This window comes from Bufo bufo, chromosome 8 (genome assembly GCF_905171765.1).
Source record: "Bufo bufo chromosome 8, aBufBuf1.1, whole genome shotgun sequence".
Lineage (NCBI taxonomy): Eukaryota > Metazoa > Chordata > Amphibia > Anura > Bufonidae > Bufo > Bufo bufo.
In genome coordinates this window covers 160589992-160611107 of record NC_053396.1, presented here as the reverse complement: position 1 = coordinate 160611107, position 21116 = coordinate 160589992, and the positions used below count along the sequence as shown (strand labels likewise).

The window sequence follows — 21116 nt, the reverse complement described above, 5'->3', positions numbered from 1 at the left end:
ACACACTCTTAGAAGCAGCTGCAGCACACAAAGGACATTGTACAGTAGTACTGAGCAGAGCAGCTGTGAATCCAGCACTGGGGTGAGATAGAAAGCATACAAGAACCAGCAGCTTCTGTCTATGCCTCAGTAGCTCGAGGGGAGTGTCTTTTCTGCTGCAGCTAAGGGGGAGTGTCCATGCTCTGCCTATCACAGCTCAGGAGGCAGTTGAAGGATGAAACTGGGCATGTGCGGCCATCTCAGTGAGCAGGTCAAAGAAATAGGAAGAAAATTAAACAGCAGGTGGTGCTATACAGATACATTTTATTGAATAACCCAGTGGCTATGCTAAATTTTTAATTACATGCAGTTACAAAAGTATTCAGATCCAGGTGCTGGTTTGAAAACTGTAGAATATTTTTCATGGGACAACCCCTTTAATTGATTTATGAAAAGTTTGTCGAAATGACAAAGGCCATTTAATGTTCCTAGTTTTTGACCAGCATGGTGCATATAGTCAGGAAGTTTAAATGATAATACAGAAAATAAAATGTTAGATTTTAAGCTGAAGGGAATATTTTTGAGCTGTGAGCAGTGATTGCAATATATTTCAGTACTCTGCTGCTGCACTTTCTAAATGGTTAATGTGTTTTCCAGGGGTTAAAAGTTAATCTGTCACCAGCGACCTCCCTATCAAACTGTCTGCATAGACACATAGCTATGGTTCACCTGATTCAAATGCAGTTTTTCCCCTCCATGACGGCACCTTACTAGGAGATTATCCTCCTCCTCCAGCCAGGCAGGGAAAGGAAGGTTCAAAAGGGCCTGCCTCCTCACTTATCTTCAGTGTCTTCCTGTCCCTGCCAGGCGGAGGATAGGAGCTATCTTTGCGCTCCGGTCGGGAGCTATTGCATGATGGCGGGTGCATTGCGCCAGCCACGGGCTTACCTTGGGCAAGTAAGTCCGTTCCATTGAGTGCATGCCGCGGTCTTTTTTGTTAAAACTCGTGTGCGCCAGCGCATAGTGGCAGGCTGCGGCACCCGGACACTCAAAGGAGCACTTCCGGGTTCTAGGCCGTCCTCTGCCCGAGATTCTTGGCTCCGGCGGGTGACGTCATCCGGGGGCCTAATAAGGGTGGCTTGAGAGTTGCCGGCCTGGATGACGTCGGAGGTCCTGGGTAGACTTCCGGCCATACGTTTTTTTAAAAACTAGCGCCCTGGTCAAGTCGTATGTCGCCCTCTGACCAGAGAAGTTACAAGCATTTCTGCAGCCTCGGCCATCCACACACATGGATCCGGAGGAAGCTATGGATCAACCTGTAGCAAGTGACAAAGACATTTCTGTTAAACCGAAAATAGCGCAAAAATCTAAAATTCTTAGATGTCGCGTATGTTCTGTTAAACTCTCCGAAAATCATGCTAAAAAACTTTGTGAAAAGTGCATTGATAACATTGTCAGGGAGGAAGTCCCGTCTTTAAGACAGGAACTGCAGGGTCTGATTAAGTAAGAAATAAAGTCTTCTTTTTCAGATTTTTCTGCAGCTGCTAGCGTACCATCAAAACGGGGGTCCAGGAAAAAAAATCGCCCTTAAAAACTGCTACATCTTCTTCTTCCGATGTTTCCTCGGATAGCGATGAGAGTAGTAGTAATTCTGACTCTTGATGGCGATTTTAAAAATGACTTATTTTCATCCGACGATATAAACAATCTATTGAAAGCGGTCAGGGATACCATGGAAATTAAAGAAGAAAAAATACATAGATCCGCCCAGGATAGAATGTCTTCAGTATTAGAAACCAAGAAAAAGAGAGTATTTCCGGTACACAAAAATCTGCAGTCTCTTATTTTGAGGGAGGGGAAAAATCCAGACAGGAAAGTTTTCCTACCCAGAACAATTAGGAAAAGGCTACCCTTCGACGAAGAAGAATTATCCCCGTTCTTAAATTGTCCTAAAATAGATGTATCGCTCTCCAAACTGGCTAAGGGTACTTCTACATTACATGACCCTATGGATAAAAGGTGGATGCTAACCTTAGCAGAACCTGAGACGCGGCCGCGGCTTTATTTAAACCTAATATCGCGGCCACATCCGTAGCTAGATCCCTAAAAAGTTGGCTGGTACAGCTGGAAGCATTACTAAAGTCCAATACCCCATACGAAAACTTTGCAGACTCCTTCCCTCTCTTATTAAAAGCCGTTGATTTTTTTGGCAGACACAACAGCGGATTCCGTTAGGCTGACCGCGAGAAATACGGCCCTAGCTAACAACTGTAGAAGGGCGCTTTGGTTAAATGCTTGGCCTGGAGACACAGGCTCCAAGGCAACATTATGCAACATCCTGTTTTATGGTAATCTTCTCTTTGGTCAGGACTAGAGAAAGCCTCTGATTCCAAAAAGAGTTTCCCGGAGGATAAAAAGAAAAGGAAAACTTTTTTTCGTCCCCAAAAGAAGTTTTCAAAACAAAAGGAGTAAAACAGAAAACTGGAGATCGGGAAAACAGAAAGGGAAGGGTTTTATGTTCTCTCCCCGTTCTGAGGAGTCTTCCAAAAAATGACACCAGAGCCCCAGTGGGGGGAAGACTGGGAAAATTCGTGGAGCGCTGGGAAAAATACTTATGCAGCTGCTGGTTATTAAATACCCTCCACGAAGGGTACAGTATTCCCTTTGTCAAAAGTCCCCCCACTCTATTTGTTCAGACTCCAGTTCAAAGCTCGGAACATCTTCAGCTTTGTCTGGAGCAAGAAATCTGCCAGTTCAGATGAACGTTCTTGTCCCGGTACCGACGAATCAAGTCGGTCTGGGCTGTTATTCCAGGGTTTTTATGGTAAGAAAGCCGAACGGGAAAGTGCGTCTTATCATAAATATCATAAGTATTTACACGTACCCATTCATCCAGAGTCTCAACAATATTTGAGAATAGCGGTGTGGGTCCAAGGGCATCTAAAACATTTTCCGTTTCAAGCACTGCCCCCAGGCTTTTTATGAAAATTATGCTGGAGATGATAACCCCTCTGAGAAAGGAGAAAGTAACGATTGTTCCATACCTGGATGACCTTTTGATAGTGGGGGACTCCCAGAAAGACCTAGAATCCAAACTATCCAAAACTATAGACAGACTGGAGGAACTGGGTTGGATTTTAAATCAGGAGAAGTCTCACTTAGTTCCCACGCAAAAAATAGTATTTTTGGGAATTCTCATAGACTCAGTGAGTCAAAAATGTTTTTTACCAGTAGAGAAGGTCGCAAAAATCCAATCCCAAGTAAAACAATTCAGAAAACAAAAATCCCACACCATAAGACAAACGATGGCCCTGATAGGCTCTTTTACAGCTTGCATCCCGGCAGTGAAGTGGACCTCTTCAGAGATTTATGTTAAAAAAATGGAACCGGAAACAGGATTCCCTAGACAGACTAATAGCGATTCTGTCCTCACTAAAATGGTGGGAATTAAATTCAAACCTACAGAAGGGAGTACCGTGGATAGCGAGAAATCAGTTGATCCTCACCACGGATGCCAGTCTCTGGGGCCTGGGAGCGCATCTCCAAGCATTGTCGGCCCAAGGAGAGTGGTCCCAATCCCAGAAAAATACTCGGCAAATCACCGGGAACTTCTGGCGGTTTGGGGGGCTCTAAGTTACTTCTCAGAGGAGCTAAAAGGTTCCAATTTACAAATAAGATCCGACAACAAGACGGTTGTAGCGTATATAAACCACCAGGGAGGAACGAAAAGCGAGCGACTACAAGCCTTAACCAACAAAATTTTCTTGTGGGCAGAGGAGAATCTCCTCTCCCTATCAGCGTTTTTTTTAAAGGGGACACAAAACATCCAAGCGGATTTCCTCAGCCGCAGGAAATTAGATCCGGGGAGTGGAGTTTAAAAGAGGAAATTTTAAAAGCCTTAACACAAAAATGGGGTCTTCCCCAGATAGACTTATTTGCAAACAAGATGAATGCGAAATTACCAGCTTATTTTTCCCTAGATCCAAGGGATCCGAGGAGTGCAGGGACGGATGCACTGGCTCTTCCTTGGAAATTCCAACTGGCATATTGCTATCCACCTCTGCCTCTGATTCCAAGGGTACTCAGAAAAATAAAAGAGAGGACCAATGTAATTCTAATTGTACCCAATTGGCCGAGGAGATCTTGATTTCCTCTCCTGGCAAAAATGTCCACGTAGGAACCATGGATTCTACCATGGTCAGAAGACCTCATAAGTCAAGGGCCGATTCTACACCCAAAGACGCAAAGTCTGCACCTCTCGGCTTGGATCCTGAAATGGCAATCTTAAAATCTAAGGGTCTATCTGACAGAGTAATCAATACCATGCTAGCCAGTAAAAAAGAAGTCACAAATAGAATTTACCGTAAAATCTGGAACAGATATGTTTCCTGGTGTTCAGAAAATCCTTCTAACTCAGCGGGAAGTATTTTGTCTATTCTAGACTTTCTCCAAGAAGGCTTTAATAAGGGTTTAAAACCTAGCACTCTTAGAGTACAAATTTCAGCATTAAGCGCCTATTTAGATAAAAAAAATAGCATCTAACCCATGGATCATTCGCTTTATGAAGGGAACCAACAGGCTCAGACCCAGAAGTAGACCTTTGGTCGCTTCGTGGGATTTAAACACTGTTCTTTCCGGTCTCACTAAACCCCCTTTTGAACCCTTGGAATCAGCAAATATCAGATATCTGACCCTTAAAACAGTATTCCTAGTTGCCATTACTTCTGCATGTAGGGTTAATGAGATACAAGCCTTCTCAGTTAAAAAAACTCTTCATGATTGTCAGGGATGATAGAATAGTCCTGAGATTTGACGATTCCTTTCTGCCTAAGGTGGTCTCGGAGTTCCATAGGATGGAGGAGGTGGTTCTTCCTTCATTTTGTGAAAATCCCAGATCTAAAAAAGAAGAAGTCTTTCACACTTTGGATGTCAGAAGGTGTGTTCTGATTTATATATCGGAAACTAAAGATTGGAGAAAATCTAATAACCTCTTTATCCAATTCTTAGGGGTAGGAAAGGATTAAAAGCGTCCAAACCTTCTATTACACGCTGGCTAAAATCGGCCATCTCAGAAGCCTACATAGCAATAGGAGAACGACCTCCGGTAAATGTCAAGGCTCATTCTACAAGGGCAGTATCGACTTCATGGGCAGAAGAAGCATCTGCTTCCTTGGATCAAATCTGTAGAGCAGCAACCTGGTCAAGTCCTCATACCTTTGTAAAACACTATAGGATAGATATTGATTCCAAAAGAGACCTATCCTACGGTAGGAAAGTTTTACAAGCAGTTGTCCCTCCCTAATTCATTAATCTGTTAGCTCTCCTAGTAAGGTGCCGTCATGGAGGGGAAAAGTTGAATTAGTCTTACCGGTAATTCCTTTTTCGCAAATCCTCCATAACGGCACCGCTTATATCCCCCCCCCCCCCCCCAAAAAAAAAAAGACTAGTTATGAAATTAAATAATTGGTCTAGAGTTATATATATGCAATTTAATATGTATAACAAAGAATAGTTAAGTCACTGGTGAAGGTCATGAATGAGTGTGTAAGTTTAGGGCCTGTCAAGTCCAGAAGACACTGAAGATAAGTGAGGAGGCGGGCCTTTTTGAACCTTCCAGTCCCTGCCTGGCTGGAGGAGGAGGATAATCTCCTAGTAAGGTGCCGTCATGGAGGATTCGCGAAAAAAGGAATTACCGGTAAGACTAATTCAACTTTCCTTTTGTTGATTCGCGGCTCCGTTCTTAAGTTATGATACTTTTTCTTTATATGCAAATTAGGCCTTTGGTGCAACGAGGGCATCACCGTTGCTCTTGTCACACCCAAGCTCTGCTCCTTTCTGTGGTCGGCCCCTCCCGCATTATTTTGCCACTGCCTGACCCTGTCAATCAAAGTGGCCAGGGAGGGGCTGGCCACAGAACGGAACAGAGCTTGGGTGTGACAAGAGCAACAGTGAAGCTCTCGTTGCACCAAAGGCCTTATTTGCATATTAAGAAAGAGTATCCTAACTGAAGAATGGAACCTCGGATCAACAAAAGAAAAACTGTGTTTTAATCAGGTGAACCATAGCTATATGTCAATGCAAACAGCTAGTTAGGGACTGAGTCCCTTTAAACAGCGATGGCCTATATTCAGTGTGGTCCATCAATCAATTTCTGGGACGCCCGCCTATCAGCAGACTGCAGGGTTGGGACACTTCAGTGAGCTGTGCGTCCCCTAGTCTAGCTGTTATATAGGCTCATTCTCATTCAAAGGAGTGTTGTGGCCCCTTCATTTTGCTGATCGACTAGGTCCCTCGACCAGTCATATCTCTAATGGAGCAGGTTATACAATCGGCCAGCTTCCATGTAAGCTTGATGACTTTATAGAAGTCTGCTGGAGGCATTGCCCTTTAATTTCTGTCTGGCTCATTCTTCCTTCTTATGAAAGGCCTTTTTATTCTTCCATCTCTTTTGCCAATCATAATTATACGTTGTGTAAGCTCATGGCTTTGTCTCCCTATTTTTTTTTCAAATGCGCAGTTATGTGTCTGGTAAGTTTTGGTGATGCTTCCTGGTCAGAGGACTTACTGAACGTGTGTTCTTTTTTTCTTCTTTTAGTGACTGTCCTAGCTATATTTCACGAGCTGCAAGTCGATGTGGATCTCTATGCTCTTCTCTTTGGTGAAAGTGTCCTAAATGATGCCGTGGCCATAGTTCTGTCATCGTAAGTCTTCTACTTCCGTCCAGGATGATTCCTTTTCTGACACATGACGTTCTCGGAAAGGGGTTTTCCACCAGAACTTTATGACTGGTCCGTCAGACTTGTGTTTAATAGATCTACAAAACTGAGACCCCAGCAATGCTGAAAATGTTGGGGGTTTGTACGTGTGCAGTCAGTCCCCCTAGAAAATATATATCCCTGAGGCTCCCAACTCTGACGTCAACGGCTCATGTTTGATATAACAGATTTACTGTAGTAAAATGGTGACGTCCGGCTTCATCAAGCTCAGTGCAACCCACTGTGGCCAGGATTTACCCTTTTAATACAAATCACTTACTAATGTATTGTGATTGACCATATTACCTCCTTTGCTGGCTGGATTCATTTTTCCATATAATTACACACTGCTTATGTCCAGAGGTTATGATCACGTTGCACCGCAGATACGAGGTGGCCAGAATAGGAGCTGCTGCACATCTGTGCCTATGTGTGCTCCCATGGTCCCGGCTTCCAGAGAAGCCAGAGCTTTTTCCTATAATGTGCAAGCATGGCCACCACTGCTTGATTGCAGGGTGGTTGTAACCCCGGGATATAAGAAGTGTATAATGCGTCGGAAAAATAAATACAGCCAGCAAAGGAGGTAATATGGACAATTACAATACATTAATAAGTGCCTTGTATTAAAGAGGTTCTGCAGATTTTTTTTTTTTTTTTATGAGCTATCCTCTGGATAGATCATCAGCATCTGTTTGGTGGCGGTCCGACACCAGGGACCCCCACCGTTCAGCTGTTTGAAAAGGCAGTGGTGCCGCTGCTTTCCAGCAGGTCCAATGACGTCCCGAATAGTATCACTGGCCTGGGTGCAGCTAAGCCCCGTTGACTTGAATAGGGCTTATCCACGCCCAGGCCAGTGATACTAGTCGTGAGATCGCTGGGCCTGAGGTATACAGCAAGAAGGCCGTGGCGCTACTGCCAGCACCGCTGCCTTCTCAAACAGCTGATCTGCGGGGGTCTCGGGTGCTGGACCCCTGCCGATCAGATGCTAGTAAAGAATGCCATTTGCTGTAGTGAGACAACCCCTTTAATGTGGCGCAGGGATAGACACAGAGCGGAGGCTGTGATTGCACTGCACTGATGCTGTCCAGGTAAACAGTGAAGAGGAAACCGTGCTCGCGCAAGCACCGCGGCCTCTTCAAACAGCTGATCAGCAGGAGTGCCGGGAGTCGGACCCCCACCGATCCTCAGGATACGTCGTCAGTATTATGCCTCTCCACAACCCCTTTAATAATTCATTCCAGCTCCAGATAAATTCATATTCGCATTCCTTTTTCTTATTTTTCAGGTCAATCGTTGCGTATCAGCCGGCTGGAGACAACAGCCACACGTTTGACATCACTGCCATGTTAAAGTCTGTGGGAATGTTCTTGGGCGTTTTCAGCGGATCCTTTGCTATGGGAGCAGCCACCGGAGTACTCACAGCATTAATATCCTTAAAGGGCAGCTCCTCTACCAGGATGGGTGTTCTCCTACACTGTAGTATAGCCTGAATATTCAGTACAAGTATAGGTTCCAGTAATACAATTCATGTAAAGTGCACCTGGTATTCTGTATAAGTTATACCCCCTCCTCTAGGTCTGTTCCTTAACACTTTTCCACGTCACAAAGTTCACCAAGTTGCGGGAGTTTCCACTACTGGAGACCGGCTTGTTCTTCTTGATGTCTTGGAGCACATTCCTTCTCGCTGAAGCATGCGGTTACACAGGTTTGTTGGCCGATTTCTATATTGGTGTGGGTACTTCAATTACAAACATTCATCATCAATTAATCATGTTAAAGGGCATCTGTCGGCAGATTTGTACCTATGACACTGGCCGACCGGTTACATGTGCACTTGGCAGCTGAAGGCGTCTGTGTTGGTCCCATGTTCATATGTGCCGGCATTACTGAGAAAAATGAAGTTTTGATATATGCAAATGAGGCTCTAGGAGCAACGGGGGCGTTACCATTACACCTAGAGGCTCTGCTCTCTCTGCAACTGCCGCGTCCTCTCCACTTTGATGGCGTCTTCAGTGCCTGGCTATATCAATCAAAGTTGAGAGGGTGCAGCAGATGCCGAGAGAGCTGAGCCTCTAGGTGTAACGGCAACGCCCCCGTTGCTCCTAGAGCCTTATTTGCATATATTAAAACACATACACCTGGATTAGGAATTTATCACCTTAATGCATACGATGCAGGACTGTAGGGAAGCCGAGTCTAAGTGCTCTGAATGTTAGAGCAGGGCTACTACAGAATAGATCCGTCTGAAAGCATTTCTGCGAGTCCATAGCTACTGCTTTTAATTTCACTGAAGTAATTCTCATGCGGAAATGTAATGAGCATAAGACAGTATTTATACTGGAAAGCTTTGGGAAGCAGACGTCGCTCCCTTCTTCCCTAATGTGTTATTTTCTCATCCGATATTTTCGTTGGTCTTAGGGTACTTTCACACTAGCGTTTTTCTTTTCCGGCGCTGAGTTCCGTCCTAGGGGCTCAAATCCGGAAAAGAACTGATCAGTTTTATCCTAATGCATTCGGAATGGAGAGAAATCCGTTCAGGATGCATCAGGATGTCTTCAGTTCAGTCTTTTTGACTGATCAGGCAAAAGATAAAACCGTAGAATGTTGTATTTTTACCTCCGGCCAAAAATCCGGAACACTTTGACTGAACACCGGATCCGGCCTTTTTCCCATTGACTTGCATTAACGCCGTCAAACCGGATCTGGCTTTTGCATGTTAAACCCGAAAAATGTGAAAAAAAAGTTAGTCCATAAATGGCGGATCCGTTTTTCCCAATGCATTTTTTCATTGTGATCAAAATCCTGATCAGGATTCAAATGTAATCCGTTTTCACACGTTTTTCCGGATCCGGCGGGCAGTTCCGGTGACGGAATTGAACGCCGGATTCAAACAACGCTAGTGTGAAAGTAGCCTCAGCTGGTTAAGAGTAGGGAGGAGCGAACCTGAAGTTTACAGGTTCAGGCAGAGGAAGAATCCCGTTATGGATTCCGTTATGACGGAATTCGTAGACGGAATTCAAAACGGAAGCCTTTAATAGGCATTCAGTTTTGATCAGTCGTAATAGAAGTCTATGGGCAGCATAACGGATCCGTCTGGTTTCCGTTATGCTGGACATTGATTGCAACCAGACGGATCCGTTAGGTTTGCCCATAGACTTCTATTATGACGGATCAAAACGAAATGCCTCTTAAAGGCTTCCATTTTGCATCCGGTCTACGAATTCCGTCATAACGGAATCCATAACGGGATTCCTCCACTGACCTGTAAAGTTCGGGTTTGCCCATCCCTAGTTTACCAATGGCTTATGCTTCATGCTATAGACGTAATATACCATTTTGTTTTATTGCAGGGGTTGTGGCCGTGCTGTTTTGTGGCATTACTCAGGCGCATTACACCTACAACAATCTCTCGACAGAGTCACAGATTCGTACGAAACAGGTATGCCATTATTCTTCTTTGTCAGATAGGGAATCTTTTCGTTCTTTGTATGTTCATTAGATGTATATAATTTATAATTTACCTCCCCTTTGAAAAATACGTACACCTTCTGCAAGACTTCCATGTAAAGACCCAAATGTTGCCTCCTTTGCTGGCTTGCTTCATTTTCCCATCGCATTATGCGCTGCTCATATCCAGGGTGACTGTTCTTGCCAACCTATGCATGCTCCCACGGTCCCAGCTTTTTTTCCTATAGTGTGCAAGCGTGTCCACCACTGCTGGATTGCAAGGTGGTCATAATTCCTGGAAATGAGCAGTGTATAATGCGATGGACAAATGAATCCAACCAGCAAAGGAGGCAATATGGGCAATCACATTACATTAGTAAGTGGCTTGTATTAACTTTCTCTACATGATAAATGCCATTTGCTTTGACGAGACAACCCTTTTAAAGTGGTTATCCGAGAAAATCTAAAAATCTCGGACATGCCCAGCAATAGCTTGAAATAAAAAATGATCATCTACCCATATCCATTTCTCCAGTGCCGTTCTCTGCGGTGAACTGCAGCTGTATCTTGCTGGTAGACAGTGCGTGACTGCTGCAGCCAGCCGCTGTCGTCGCTGATCTAGCTCTGGGGACAGTGATTGGCTGCACATTGAGGTTCTGGTGTACAGAACGCCCCCTGCCACGAGCATTCGCTCTCTTCAGCGCTAGGCTGCTGAGAACAGTGATTGGCTGTATCGGTCATGTACCGTATAGTCGCACATTGCCACTGCAGTCTGTAACAAGGAGCAGCAGGACTGGATCAGCGCTGCCGACAATGTCATTGGAGAACGGGGTGAGTATAACACGATTTTTTTTATTTTAAGCTATTAAAGGGCTCCCCGGACAACCCCTTTTTATACTGAAAAATTTGGACTGAGCGTTAAGTTTCCTGAAGTCCTCCAAATCTGAAAGGCCTCCCATACACATTAGTGTATTGTCATCCCAACTGCTAATGTGTATGGGGGAGCTCCTGCCTCCCCCCCCCGACTGATAACGTGCAAAAAATTCAGTACAGTCCTATTGTTCCCCCCGGAGATAAGCCGCCCCCCAGATGTGCTTGGCTAAGCTTTCTCCTCTCTCCCCACTGACAAGACATACGTACTCAGCCAAACCGAGCATGTATATGTAAGAAGGAGTCGTCGGCCGCGATTAAAGGTGTAGGAGCACCTCATGTAGTCCAGTCTATTAGTCACCCGACAGCCTCCATTGGGGGCTTTCTAGCTGTCCTGTAGACATCAGATTGTCAGCAGATCTACCATCTACATTGTAATTTCAGGCTAGATGTAGGATAATTATACTTTTAGTATAACGGTCGTAGGCCTGCTGTGTTTAACTAGACATTATGTGTAGAAGATTGTTGTTCCAAACTGATTGCTTTCTCTTGTTTCTCCTCCCAGCTGTTTGAGCTCTTGAATTTTTTGGCAGAAAACTTCATCTTCTCCTACATGGGTCTCGCTCTGTTCACGTTCCAGAATCACGTCTTCAATATTACATTTATAGTGGGAGCTTTTGTATCCTTTATATCAGGGCTATACATTAAAGGGGCTGCTTCTACAGGGCTTGTGATTAAAGGGGTTTTCTGGGCTCGGAGCTGAACCCGGACATATCCCCCTTTTCACCCAGGCAGCATTGGAGCATTTCACCGGCACCACTGGGCAGGCTTTAGCCATTTTACAGGCTAGGGCAGCGCTAAAACCCGCCCATTAGAGCCTGTGACGTCACCGGGAACACTGCTAGGCAGAGGCTTCTGCCTAGCGGAGACCGAGTACGTCACCATATCTGCAGAAAAAACCCTGCGCAGGGCAAGGGAGAGTTGCTCCGATGCTCATCTCAGAGGGGCTGCCTGGGTGAAGAATGGAATATGTTCAGCTCTGAACCCGGGCAACCCCTTTAAATGAACAAGGAGATCTGCAGTATAAACCGTGGATAGAGACGCAGACAAGAAAACTACCCTGATCTCCTAAAATTCTTACAAATGAAAACGAGGTGGGGCTTAGTTAAGCATTACCTAAAGGAAACCTATTAGTTGTCATTTCAAAGACCGAAGCTGCACCTTATATTGAGCCCAGTATATATATGTCGGCTCTAGCTCCAATTTCCTTAACGTTCATCGTACAGGTTGCAGTCTTCATTGGAAGAGCAGCTAATATTTATCCACTTTCATTCTTGCTGAACCTGGGAAGGAGGAACAAGATCGGCTACAACTTTCAACACATGATGATGTTTGCAGGTATGACAACTTGTCAGGTCAGAGGCAATAAGGACGCACAAAAGTGCAAATCTTCTTTAGGGTAGGTTCACTTTTGCGTTAAATGGATCCGGCAGAAAACAGCCTGCCTGAGTTCGCTGGATGCCGCCCAGCCAGATACTGCCGTTCACTTCCGGACCTTATTGATTATAATGGAATCCATCGGGGATCCGGCCGCTTTCCAACATAAGTGCCGGTTTTCGCCCAGATGAAAAACATTGCATGCAACAGTATATGTCAAACCAAAAGCTGGCATTTCGCCAGAAAGTGTCCAGATCCCCGCCGGACCTTATTGTAGTCAATGGGGTCCAGCGTTGAATGGCAATATGCAAGTGGGAACCTACCCTCAGCCCCTTTTTCTTTAGCCAGTGTATTCTTGGTCGATCTGTCCGCTACATTGTGGTAAAAAAATATACATCTACACGTATATGGTATGGCCACAATTATCACAACCCGTATAACAAAGATTAACGTATTTTAAACCACATAATTAACGAGGGAACTGCTTTTTCCCCCCCATATCTTCCACCCAAAAATAATAAATATTAATCAATAAGTTCCATGAACCCAAAATGCTACCAGTGAAAGCTACATCTCTTTCCGCAAAAGACAAACCACATACAGATACTTTGATGAAAAAATGAATATGGCTGTTTAAATTGCAGCAACATAAAACCCTTTTTTTCCATTACTGCCCAAAAGAGAGTTAATAAAAGTAAATCAATAAGTTATATGTGTCCCAAATAAAAAGACACAAGCCATAATAAAAGCTATCGAAAAATTTAAAAAGTTATGGCTGTCTGAATGCAGCAACACAAAAATGAAAAACTTCCTGTGGCCTTACAGGGGTTATCCAATCCTATAAAAAGCCCCCCCACCGTATGCCGGGCCCCCCACAGTGAATATACTTACCTGGGTCCCCGCTCCCCGTGCCCGGGTGAAAACATCAGATGTCGGTGGGGAGCAGCCAATGGCAGGCGGGGACGAGCCTCCCTAGCATCGCGGGTGACGTTGGGGAGGCTCGTCCCTGTCCCCCCTGCATGACATTCTTATAGGATTGGATAACCCCTTTAATGCCAAAATAGTACTTTAGTTACTATAGAAATTAAAATAACCCCTATCTTCAGGATAGAAGATAACTAACTGATCTGTGAGAGTCTAACTGCTGAGACCCCCCCCACTGATCCACACAATGGGGGTCCTGTTACTGTCTCATAATGGAGTGCTTTGTCGTTCCATTCATTCTCTATGAGACTGGTGGAGATAATAAAAAACTAAAAGTTGAGATTAAAATCTATAGTCGGCCTAAATCTTTGGCAATATAAGCTAGCTCTATGTTAAATTCAAACTTCTTTAGCGAACCAAATAAATAGTTTTACTAATCCACTGGCGCTGATGCTCCCTATATTGTGTGCTGCTGTACCGCAATACCTGCTGCTCAGGAGGCTTTTCTACAATCGCTATAATACCCGATACGGCGCACTACCTTCTCCACTACTAATCACAATTAGTCCTACCAGAGATGGACCATATCAATATCGCATATCAATACTTAAAACAATATTACCTTGCTATTGATTCTCCTTTCGTGATCTCTATTCAACTCTTTACAGGCTTGATAATGGGATTTTTGCAGGTCTGGTATCTTTTTCGCAGGAGCGCGCCCCGGCCCGTGGCGTTGCTCCGTGCTAGTAAATTTGAAAGCTCGCGCTCACGTGGAGCGAACCTAGTGACGTCACTATCCGAGCTATGGATCACTTCAAGTGCCAAACTGCCAATGCGTTTCGGCCAATGTGTTGTCCTTTGTCAAGGAATCAATCTGGCACTTCACAATACCTCCCATATATACCTCCTTGGTATGCCTGCCTTAACCCTTCATGTACCACACCTTACTTTCAATCCTCCCTTTCTTCTCATTAAGTATGCGTATCTCTCATTTACTCAAAGGCAAACAGTTCTATCTCCATATTAAAGCCCTTCGGTGCCAATGTATCCATATTATTATTATTATTATTATTATTATTATTAAAGCGCCATTCATTCAATAGCACTGTACATATGAAAAGGGGTATACATACATAATACAGACAATTGCACTAAGCATGAACAAGACGAGTTACAAACTGGTACAGGAGGAGAGATGGCCCTGCCTGTGAGGGCTTAAAATCTACATGATATGGGAGAAGGACACAGTACGTGCGGGTGAAGTTGGTCATGGCGGTATAGAGGCAGCAGGGTCACTGGTTGTAGGCTTGTCTGAAGAGGTGGGTTTTCAGGTTTCTTTTGAAGGATACCACTGTAGATGAGAGTCTGATATGTTGGGTAGCGAGTTCCAGAGTGTGGGGGATGCATGGGAGAAATCTTGGAGGCAATTGTGGGAAGAGGTGATAAGAGGAGAGGAGAGAAGGAGGTCTTGTGAGGATCGGAGATTGGGTGTAGGGATGTATTGGGAAAGTAGCTCAGAGATGTAGGGCGGGGACAGGTTGTGGACAGCCTTGTATGTATTTGTTAGTATTTTGAACTGAATTCGCTGGGCAATGGGGAGCCAGTAAAGGGATTGGCAGAGGGAAGAGGCAGAGGAGTAACAGGGTGAGAGGTAGATTAGTCAGGCAGCAGAGTTGAAGATAGATCGGAGGAGTGCGAGAGTGCTAGATGGAAGGCCACAGAGGAGAATGTTGCAGTAGTCTAGGCGGGAGATGATGAGGGCATGTACAAGCATTTTCACAGATTCAAAGTTAAGAAAAGCGCGGATGCGAGAGATGTTTTTAAGTTGGAGGCGGCAGGTGGTGAAAAGGGCTTGGATGTGCGGTCGGAAGGAGAGGGCAGAATCCAAGGTCACTCCAAGGCAGCGGACTTGGTTGACCAGGGTGAGTGTGCAGCCATTGATCGTGATTGATAGGTCTGTTAGGGGAGTTGAGCAAGATGGGGGAAAGATGATGTAAGGTGGTGATGTCTGGACCAGAGAGGTAGATTTGTGTGTTGTCAGCATAAGATTGATACTGAAGCCATGGGACTCTATGAGATGTCCCAGGCCAAAAGTGTAGATAGAGAAGAGCAGGGATCCTAGGACAGAGCCTTGCGGGACACCAACAGAGAGGGAATGAGACGAGGAGGTGGTGCAAGAGTGGGAGACGCTAAACGTCCGGTCTGTGAGGTATGATGTGATCCAGGAAAGGGCCGGGTCAGTGATGCCAAGAGATGAGAGAATTTGCAACAGAAGGGAGTGGTCGACAGTGTCAAAGGCAGAGGACAGGTCAAGAAGAAGGAGGACAGAGTAATGTTTTTTTGGTTTTGGCTGTTAGCAGGTCATTGGTGACTTTGGTAAGGGCAGTCTCAGTCGAGTGGTGGGGTCGGAAGCCAGATTGTAGGCAGTCAAAGAGGGAGCAGGAGGAGAGGTGAGAGGACAGTTCAGAATGGACATATTGTTCAATTAGCTTTGAGCCATTCGGAAGAAGTGATATGGGGCGATAATTGGACAAAGAAGATCGGTCAAGTGAAGGCTTTTTGAGGATTGGTGTAATGGTAGCATGTTTAAAAGCAGAGAGGAAGAAACCAGAGGTTAGTGATAGGTTGAAGAGATGAGTTAGGGCTGGGATAAACACTGTGGTGAGGTTAGGGATGAGGTGGGATGGGATTGGGTCAAGTGCACAGGTGGTGAGATGTGATCTGGAGAGTAGAGTGGAGAGTTTTTCTTCTGTAATGGTGGAGAAGCGGGTTTTGGGAGAAGAGGACCAAGCAGTTGTGTAGAGGGTCTGTGGGGACTGTGCACTGAAGCTTTTTTCTGATGTTGACTATCTTTTGTTTGAAGTATTTGGCAAAGTCCTCAGCTGAGAAGAGAGGAGAGGGTGGGGGCTCTGGGGGACGGAGAAGGGAGTTAAAAGTGTTAAAAATCCATTTTGTTTCTGCTCTTGACATGCTCTTAATATAATACTTTTTCCACTCCATAAAATATCAATCCTTCAAATTTCCCTCCATGTTTGTCTGCATAATGCCTAGATAATGGATGCCCCTCAAACTTTCTCTGGATGTTATATATATGTTCTCCCATTCTCTTCTTTAATTGTCTCTTTGTACGTCCAATGTAGACCTTATTGCAGGGGCATATATTTGCATATATTACCCCCCGACTACTACACGCTATTACATTCTCTAATATCATATATATATGAACCGTCTTTATTCTGTATCTTAAATAGTTTTTTGTTTGTTTGGGATTTTTTACATCCCAGGCTCTTTTTACATGGAAAAAAAGCCATTTGGTAGATTTTTCTTTTCCTGTTTTTTTTTGTTACCCACTGCTGTACATTCTCTTGTAGATGCCACCATATTCCCGTCTGGGATATTATCTCCAATTACTTTGTCCTCTTTTACAGTGCTCCAGACTAAAAAAAATACCTAGTAGCCATTGGCTCCTGAACTGAAAAATTTAGGAGCCAAATTAAATTTTTAGTCGCCAAATCGAAACCAAATCAAAATTTTGGTATCGTGACAACGCTACGCCGATCAGATCGGCATAGGGTTGTTTCGATACCAAAATTTTGATTCGCTTTCGTCACCATAAAAAAGTATTGCGATACTCAATACCACGCAAAAAAAAAACACCAAAAAAAGCCGTGTGCATTTCGCATTTTATGAAATGTTCGGCCCATAATAGAACAGTCCTATCCTATTTTTTGGGGTGACAAGGTGACAAAAAAATGGCGACAAGAATAGGACATGCTATTTTTTTTTTTTGCGGGGCCACGGAACGGTGCAACGGATGCGGACAGCACATAAAAATGTTCAGCATCCCCCGGGGAGACTGATAGTGTCTGGAATTGATTGTTTAACCAGTTCCCTCTCAAGATATGTTCAAGATAGATCAATATCTACAACCATGTGCCCAATCCCTTTCGACATATTTAAAAGATACCAAACATACGCTGCAAATTTTAAGCAACATAAAATGGAAGCCAGAATACATAATGGGTCCATTAGATGTAAAATCGCTGTATACTGTAATTGAGAACAAAAAGGGATGCAAGGCAGCTAAATATTTTTTACATAAAAAAGTGAGATGCCCAAATCGCAGACAGAATATAGAGGGGAATGCATTGTGTTTTATTCTAAAGAAGAATTATTTTAAATACAAGAACAATTTTTATCTCCCGACGTAGGGTACCGCGATGGGGACGAGGTTCACACCGGGGTTCGCTAAACTATATGTAAGGTGGTGGGAACACATGACTATACACCTAGATGGCGAGCTCCGGGCGGGCCCCTTCCTATGGCAGCGTTTTATAGATGACATGCTATATTATATTATATTATATTAAGAGCATGTCAAGAGCAGAAACAAAATGGATTTTTAATATGGATACATTGGCACCGAAGGGCTTAAATATGGAGATAGAACTGTTTGCCTTTGAGTGAATGAGATATACGCATACTTAATGGAGGAAAGGGAGGATTAAAGTAAGGTGCGGTAGATGAAGGGTTAAGGCAGGCATACCAAGGATGTATATAAGGGAGGTATCGTGAAGTGCCAGATTGATTCCCTGACAAAGGACAATGCATTGTTCGAAACGTGTTGGGTGTTTGGCACTTGCAGTGATCCGTAGCTCAGATGGTGACGTCATTAGTCCGCTCCACGTGAGCGTGAGCTTTCAAATTTACTAGCACGGAGCAACGCCACCGGCCCGGGACGTGCTCCTGCGAAAAAGATACCAGACCCGCAAAAATTTCATTATCAAGGAGTTGAATAGAGATCACGAAAGGAGAATCAATAGCAAGGTAATCTTGTTTTAAGTATTGATATGCGATAGTGGTCCATCTCTGGTAGGGCTAATTGTGATTAGTAGTGGAGAAGGTAGTGCGCCGTATCGGGTATAATAGCGATTCTTTAGCAAACCCCTTTTCATATCAATGTAACATAGGGACCCAGAACAGAAAACATTTTACCCATGAATAAAAAAATACAATTATTACCAAGAAATACAAGCTGCACAAATCACTAGCAATCATAAGTTGTCGGTATGGCTACCAAGGACTGTTTGTTTTTTCAGGGGTGTTGGGAGATGATAACCGTGGCAGCTGCCATATTGATTGTCTAAGAAACTGGATGCACGACTGTACAGATACTTAAATTCACTTAATTTTAAAAGGAAATGCATACTATTATAATGATTTGCAAATTGTTCTTTTTTTTTTCTGCTTTTTTTCACCTTTCCTCAGGTTTACGTGGAGCAATGACCTTTGCCCTAGCTATTCGAGACACTGCCACCTATGCTAGACAGATGATGTTCTCAACCACCCTTCTAATAGTGTTCTTCACAGTGTGGGTATTTGGAGGGGGTACAACAGCAATGTTATCGTGTTTGCATATCAGGTATGGATCTTCAACAGACCTTTCTCTACTTCCTGGCCTTTTGCCTTATAGGGCACCTCCAGTGATCCAAATAAATCTCAGCGTGTAAATTCAAATTTGTAATCTAGACTTTGTCGGTGGGTAATAATTCAATTAAGAATTATTAATTATGGTCATAAAAATAATTAATCATAAAAAAATTAAATTTATAAAATTTGTCATAAATTCTTAAAATCATGACCTGGTGAATTGTAGACCACCTAATTGATACAATTCACATCTGAGTCCGACTATTTCCTCAGATAAATAAGTTCTTTTTGACGTGAGATGATGTTAATGATAAAATGTAGTTTTGCATTATACAATAATACACAGGTATTATAAAAAATATGCAGATTTATTGGTTACAAGGTTATAAACACAATGATACATGCAAATGAATATATATAGCGTTAATATAAAGCATTACAAGCTTAACAATACATGTGAGTGGAAATAACTTGTCACATTATAACCAAGCTATTATTAGGTTAGGATATCAAAATAGGAACATAAGTTATATACATTGCTTCTGTTCAGAGAAAACCTCATGATATCAGGATGGGAATGTCTAATCCTAGACATCAGTATAGAATGCTAAATACATTCTGCCCCCCCCCCTAACCAACTACACATCACATGGCTTCAAGATGGGCAAATCCATCCAAGGATATAACTTAGAAGAGACTGTATCCTTCCGCCCCATCCTGGACTATTTCCACATATATAACATTGGTAAGACTATTAAGACAAATAACAGGGATCTAGGATCTTAAATGGAAAGGACTTGACGTCTTTCCTGTGGGAATTCATCACTTAGCTTGGCGAAGAATGTTCTATCTATATATATATATATATATATATATATATATATATATATATATATATATATAAGCAATCATTTAATGCTTTGCTAGATTATGAGTCTAGATTCTTCTGCAGGTCGAATGAAGCCTCACAATATCCTAAGACTACATCTCAATATGGAGATGATCAATAATTTAATTATTTATTTATTCGCCAATCTAGATGGTATAATTTCACCCACACTATCTAATTAGTCTTAATAAAATGAAATATCATTTTCTGTGTCTCTTACCAAGTCCTAGTAGGAATCTCACTTCTGCTCCTAGGAAAGCTGGGTGGTCCATCATAGCACATCTCATTATGGCTTTCCTCTCGATAGACCCCTCTAGAGAGCTCCACTTCTCTTCTCCTCTCTCCTTTCTTTCTCCTCTCCTTCTGTGTATGGCTTATGATCCCAAACTTATCAGTTAGACACACCTTCCCAGTTTGGAACTTTCCAATCATTGTCGGATGGGCGTGACCATTGATAAAATGTGACATCATAACCTTACCCAGAATGCATTTTTGCTACTGTTGTGATGTCACCTACTGATACCTAGGTGGCACTGCTGTATAAGCTATCTGCATCATAGTATAAAGGGTTAACTTATGTAAGTCTGAATATACATTTTGACCTTAGAAGCTTTAACTCAAAGCCATAGGGATTAATTCTGACACTTGTAGCAATTAGAGACAGACCTCTAGGCGTCTCACTTAAAGTTTCTCACACTGTTGATTTATGGATCATAAATAACTTGTTTTCTCACAGAGATATCAGTACCTCCTCTGTCATACCAAAGATGTGATTAATTGTTACAAAACACACATCTTCACAGACACTCTTTTTTTAGAGACAGATACTCCTAATGAGAAATATATACAATATACTGGATACATGTTGCCTTCGTAACATATAACAATATAATATAAACAAATATATATATGTCCTACTGATTGTCTTATGCTAAGGACTAACTAAGGCTCATTAAATAAATACATACATATTATATATTTTGCTTCATTAATAAATGCCTAATTGTATAGGTAATTATCACGAGCTGCTTCTTATCTTATCTCCCGTCATAAATTTATAAGTAGACAAGGAGGCATCTTCTCAGACTGGTACATTCATGAGAAAAATAACACTAAACCTTTGTGTGACCTTAATTTGGCCTACTCAAGACATACAAAATTGCAACTATAGTCGAGCATGGCTCTTAAAGGCAATGAACATCCATTTTGACAATAATCAATTGGATATCAATGCATTTACCTATGAAAAGGCACAACAACTTAAAAAATGAGTTCTCTATAATGTTTTTTGGTTTCATGCAGTTGCAGGCTACACACTGTATCCATTTCATTACAGGACAGACCTGGATGAAAATTGCTCCAGCCCTTTACTTTCTCCCTGCTGA

At 43.1% G+C, this 21116-nt stretch overlaps 1 protein-coding gene across 1 annotated transcript in view; it reads left to right on the top strand.

The window, feature by feature from the left end:
* SLC9A6 (solute carrier family 9 member A6) overlaps positions 1-21116 on the top strand; it is a 57929-nt gene that overhangs the window by 22674 nt on the left and 14139 nt on the right. The window contains exons 6-12 of the mRNA XM_040442093.1: positions 6575-6680; positions 8020-8161; positions 8334-8439; positions 10085-10173; positions 11617-11730; positions 12338-12449; positions 18681-18834. Of these exons, the coding sequence (XP_040298027.1) occupies positions 6575-6680; positions 8020-8161; positions 8334-8439; positions 10085-10173; positions 11617-11730; positions 12338-12449; positions 18681-18834 (823 nt within the window). The remainder of the gene's footprint in view (positions 1-6574; positions 6681-8019; positions 8162-8333; positions 8440-10084; positions 10174-11616; positions 11731-12337; positions 12450-18680; positions 18835-21116) is intronic.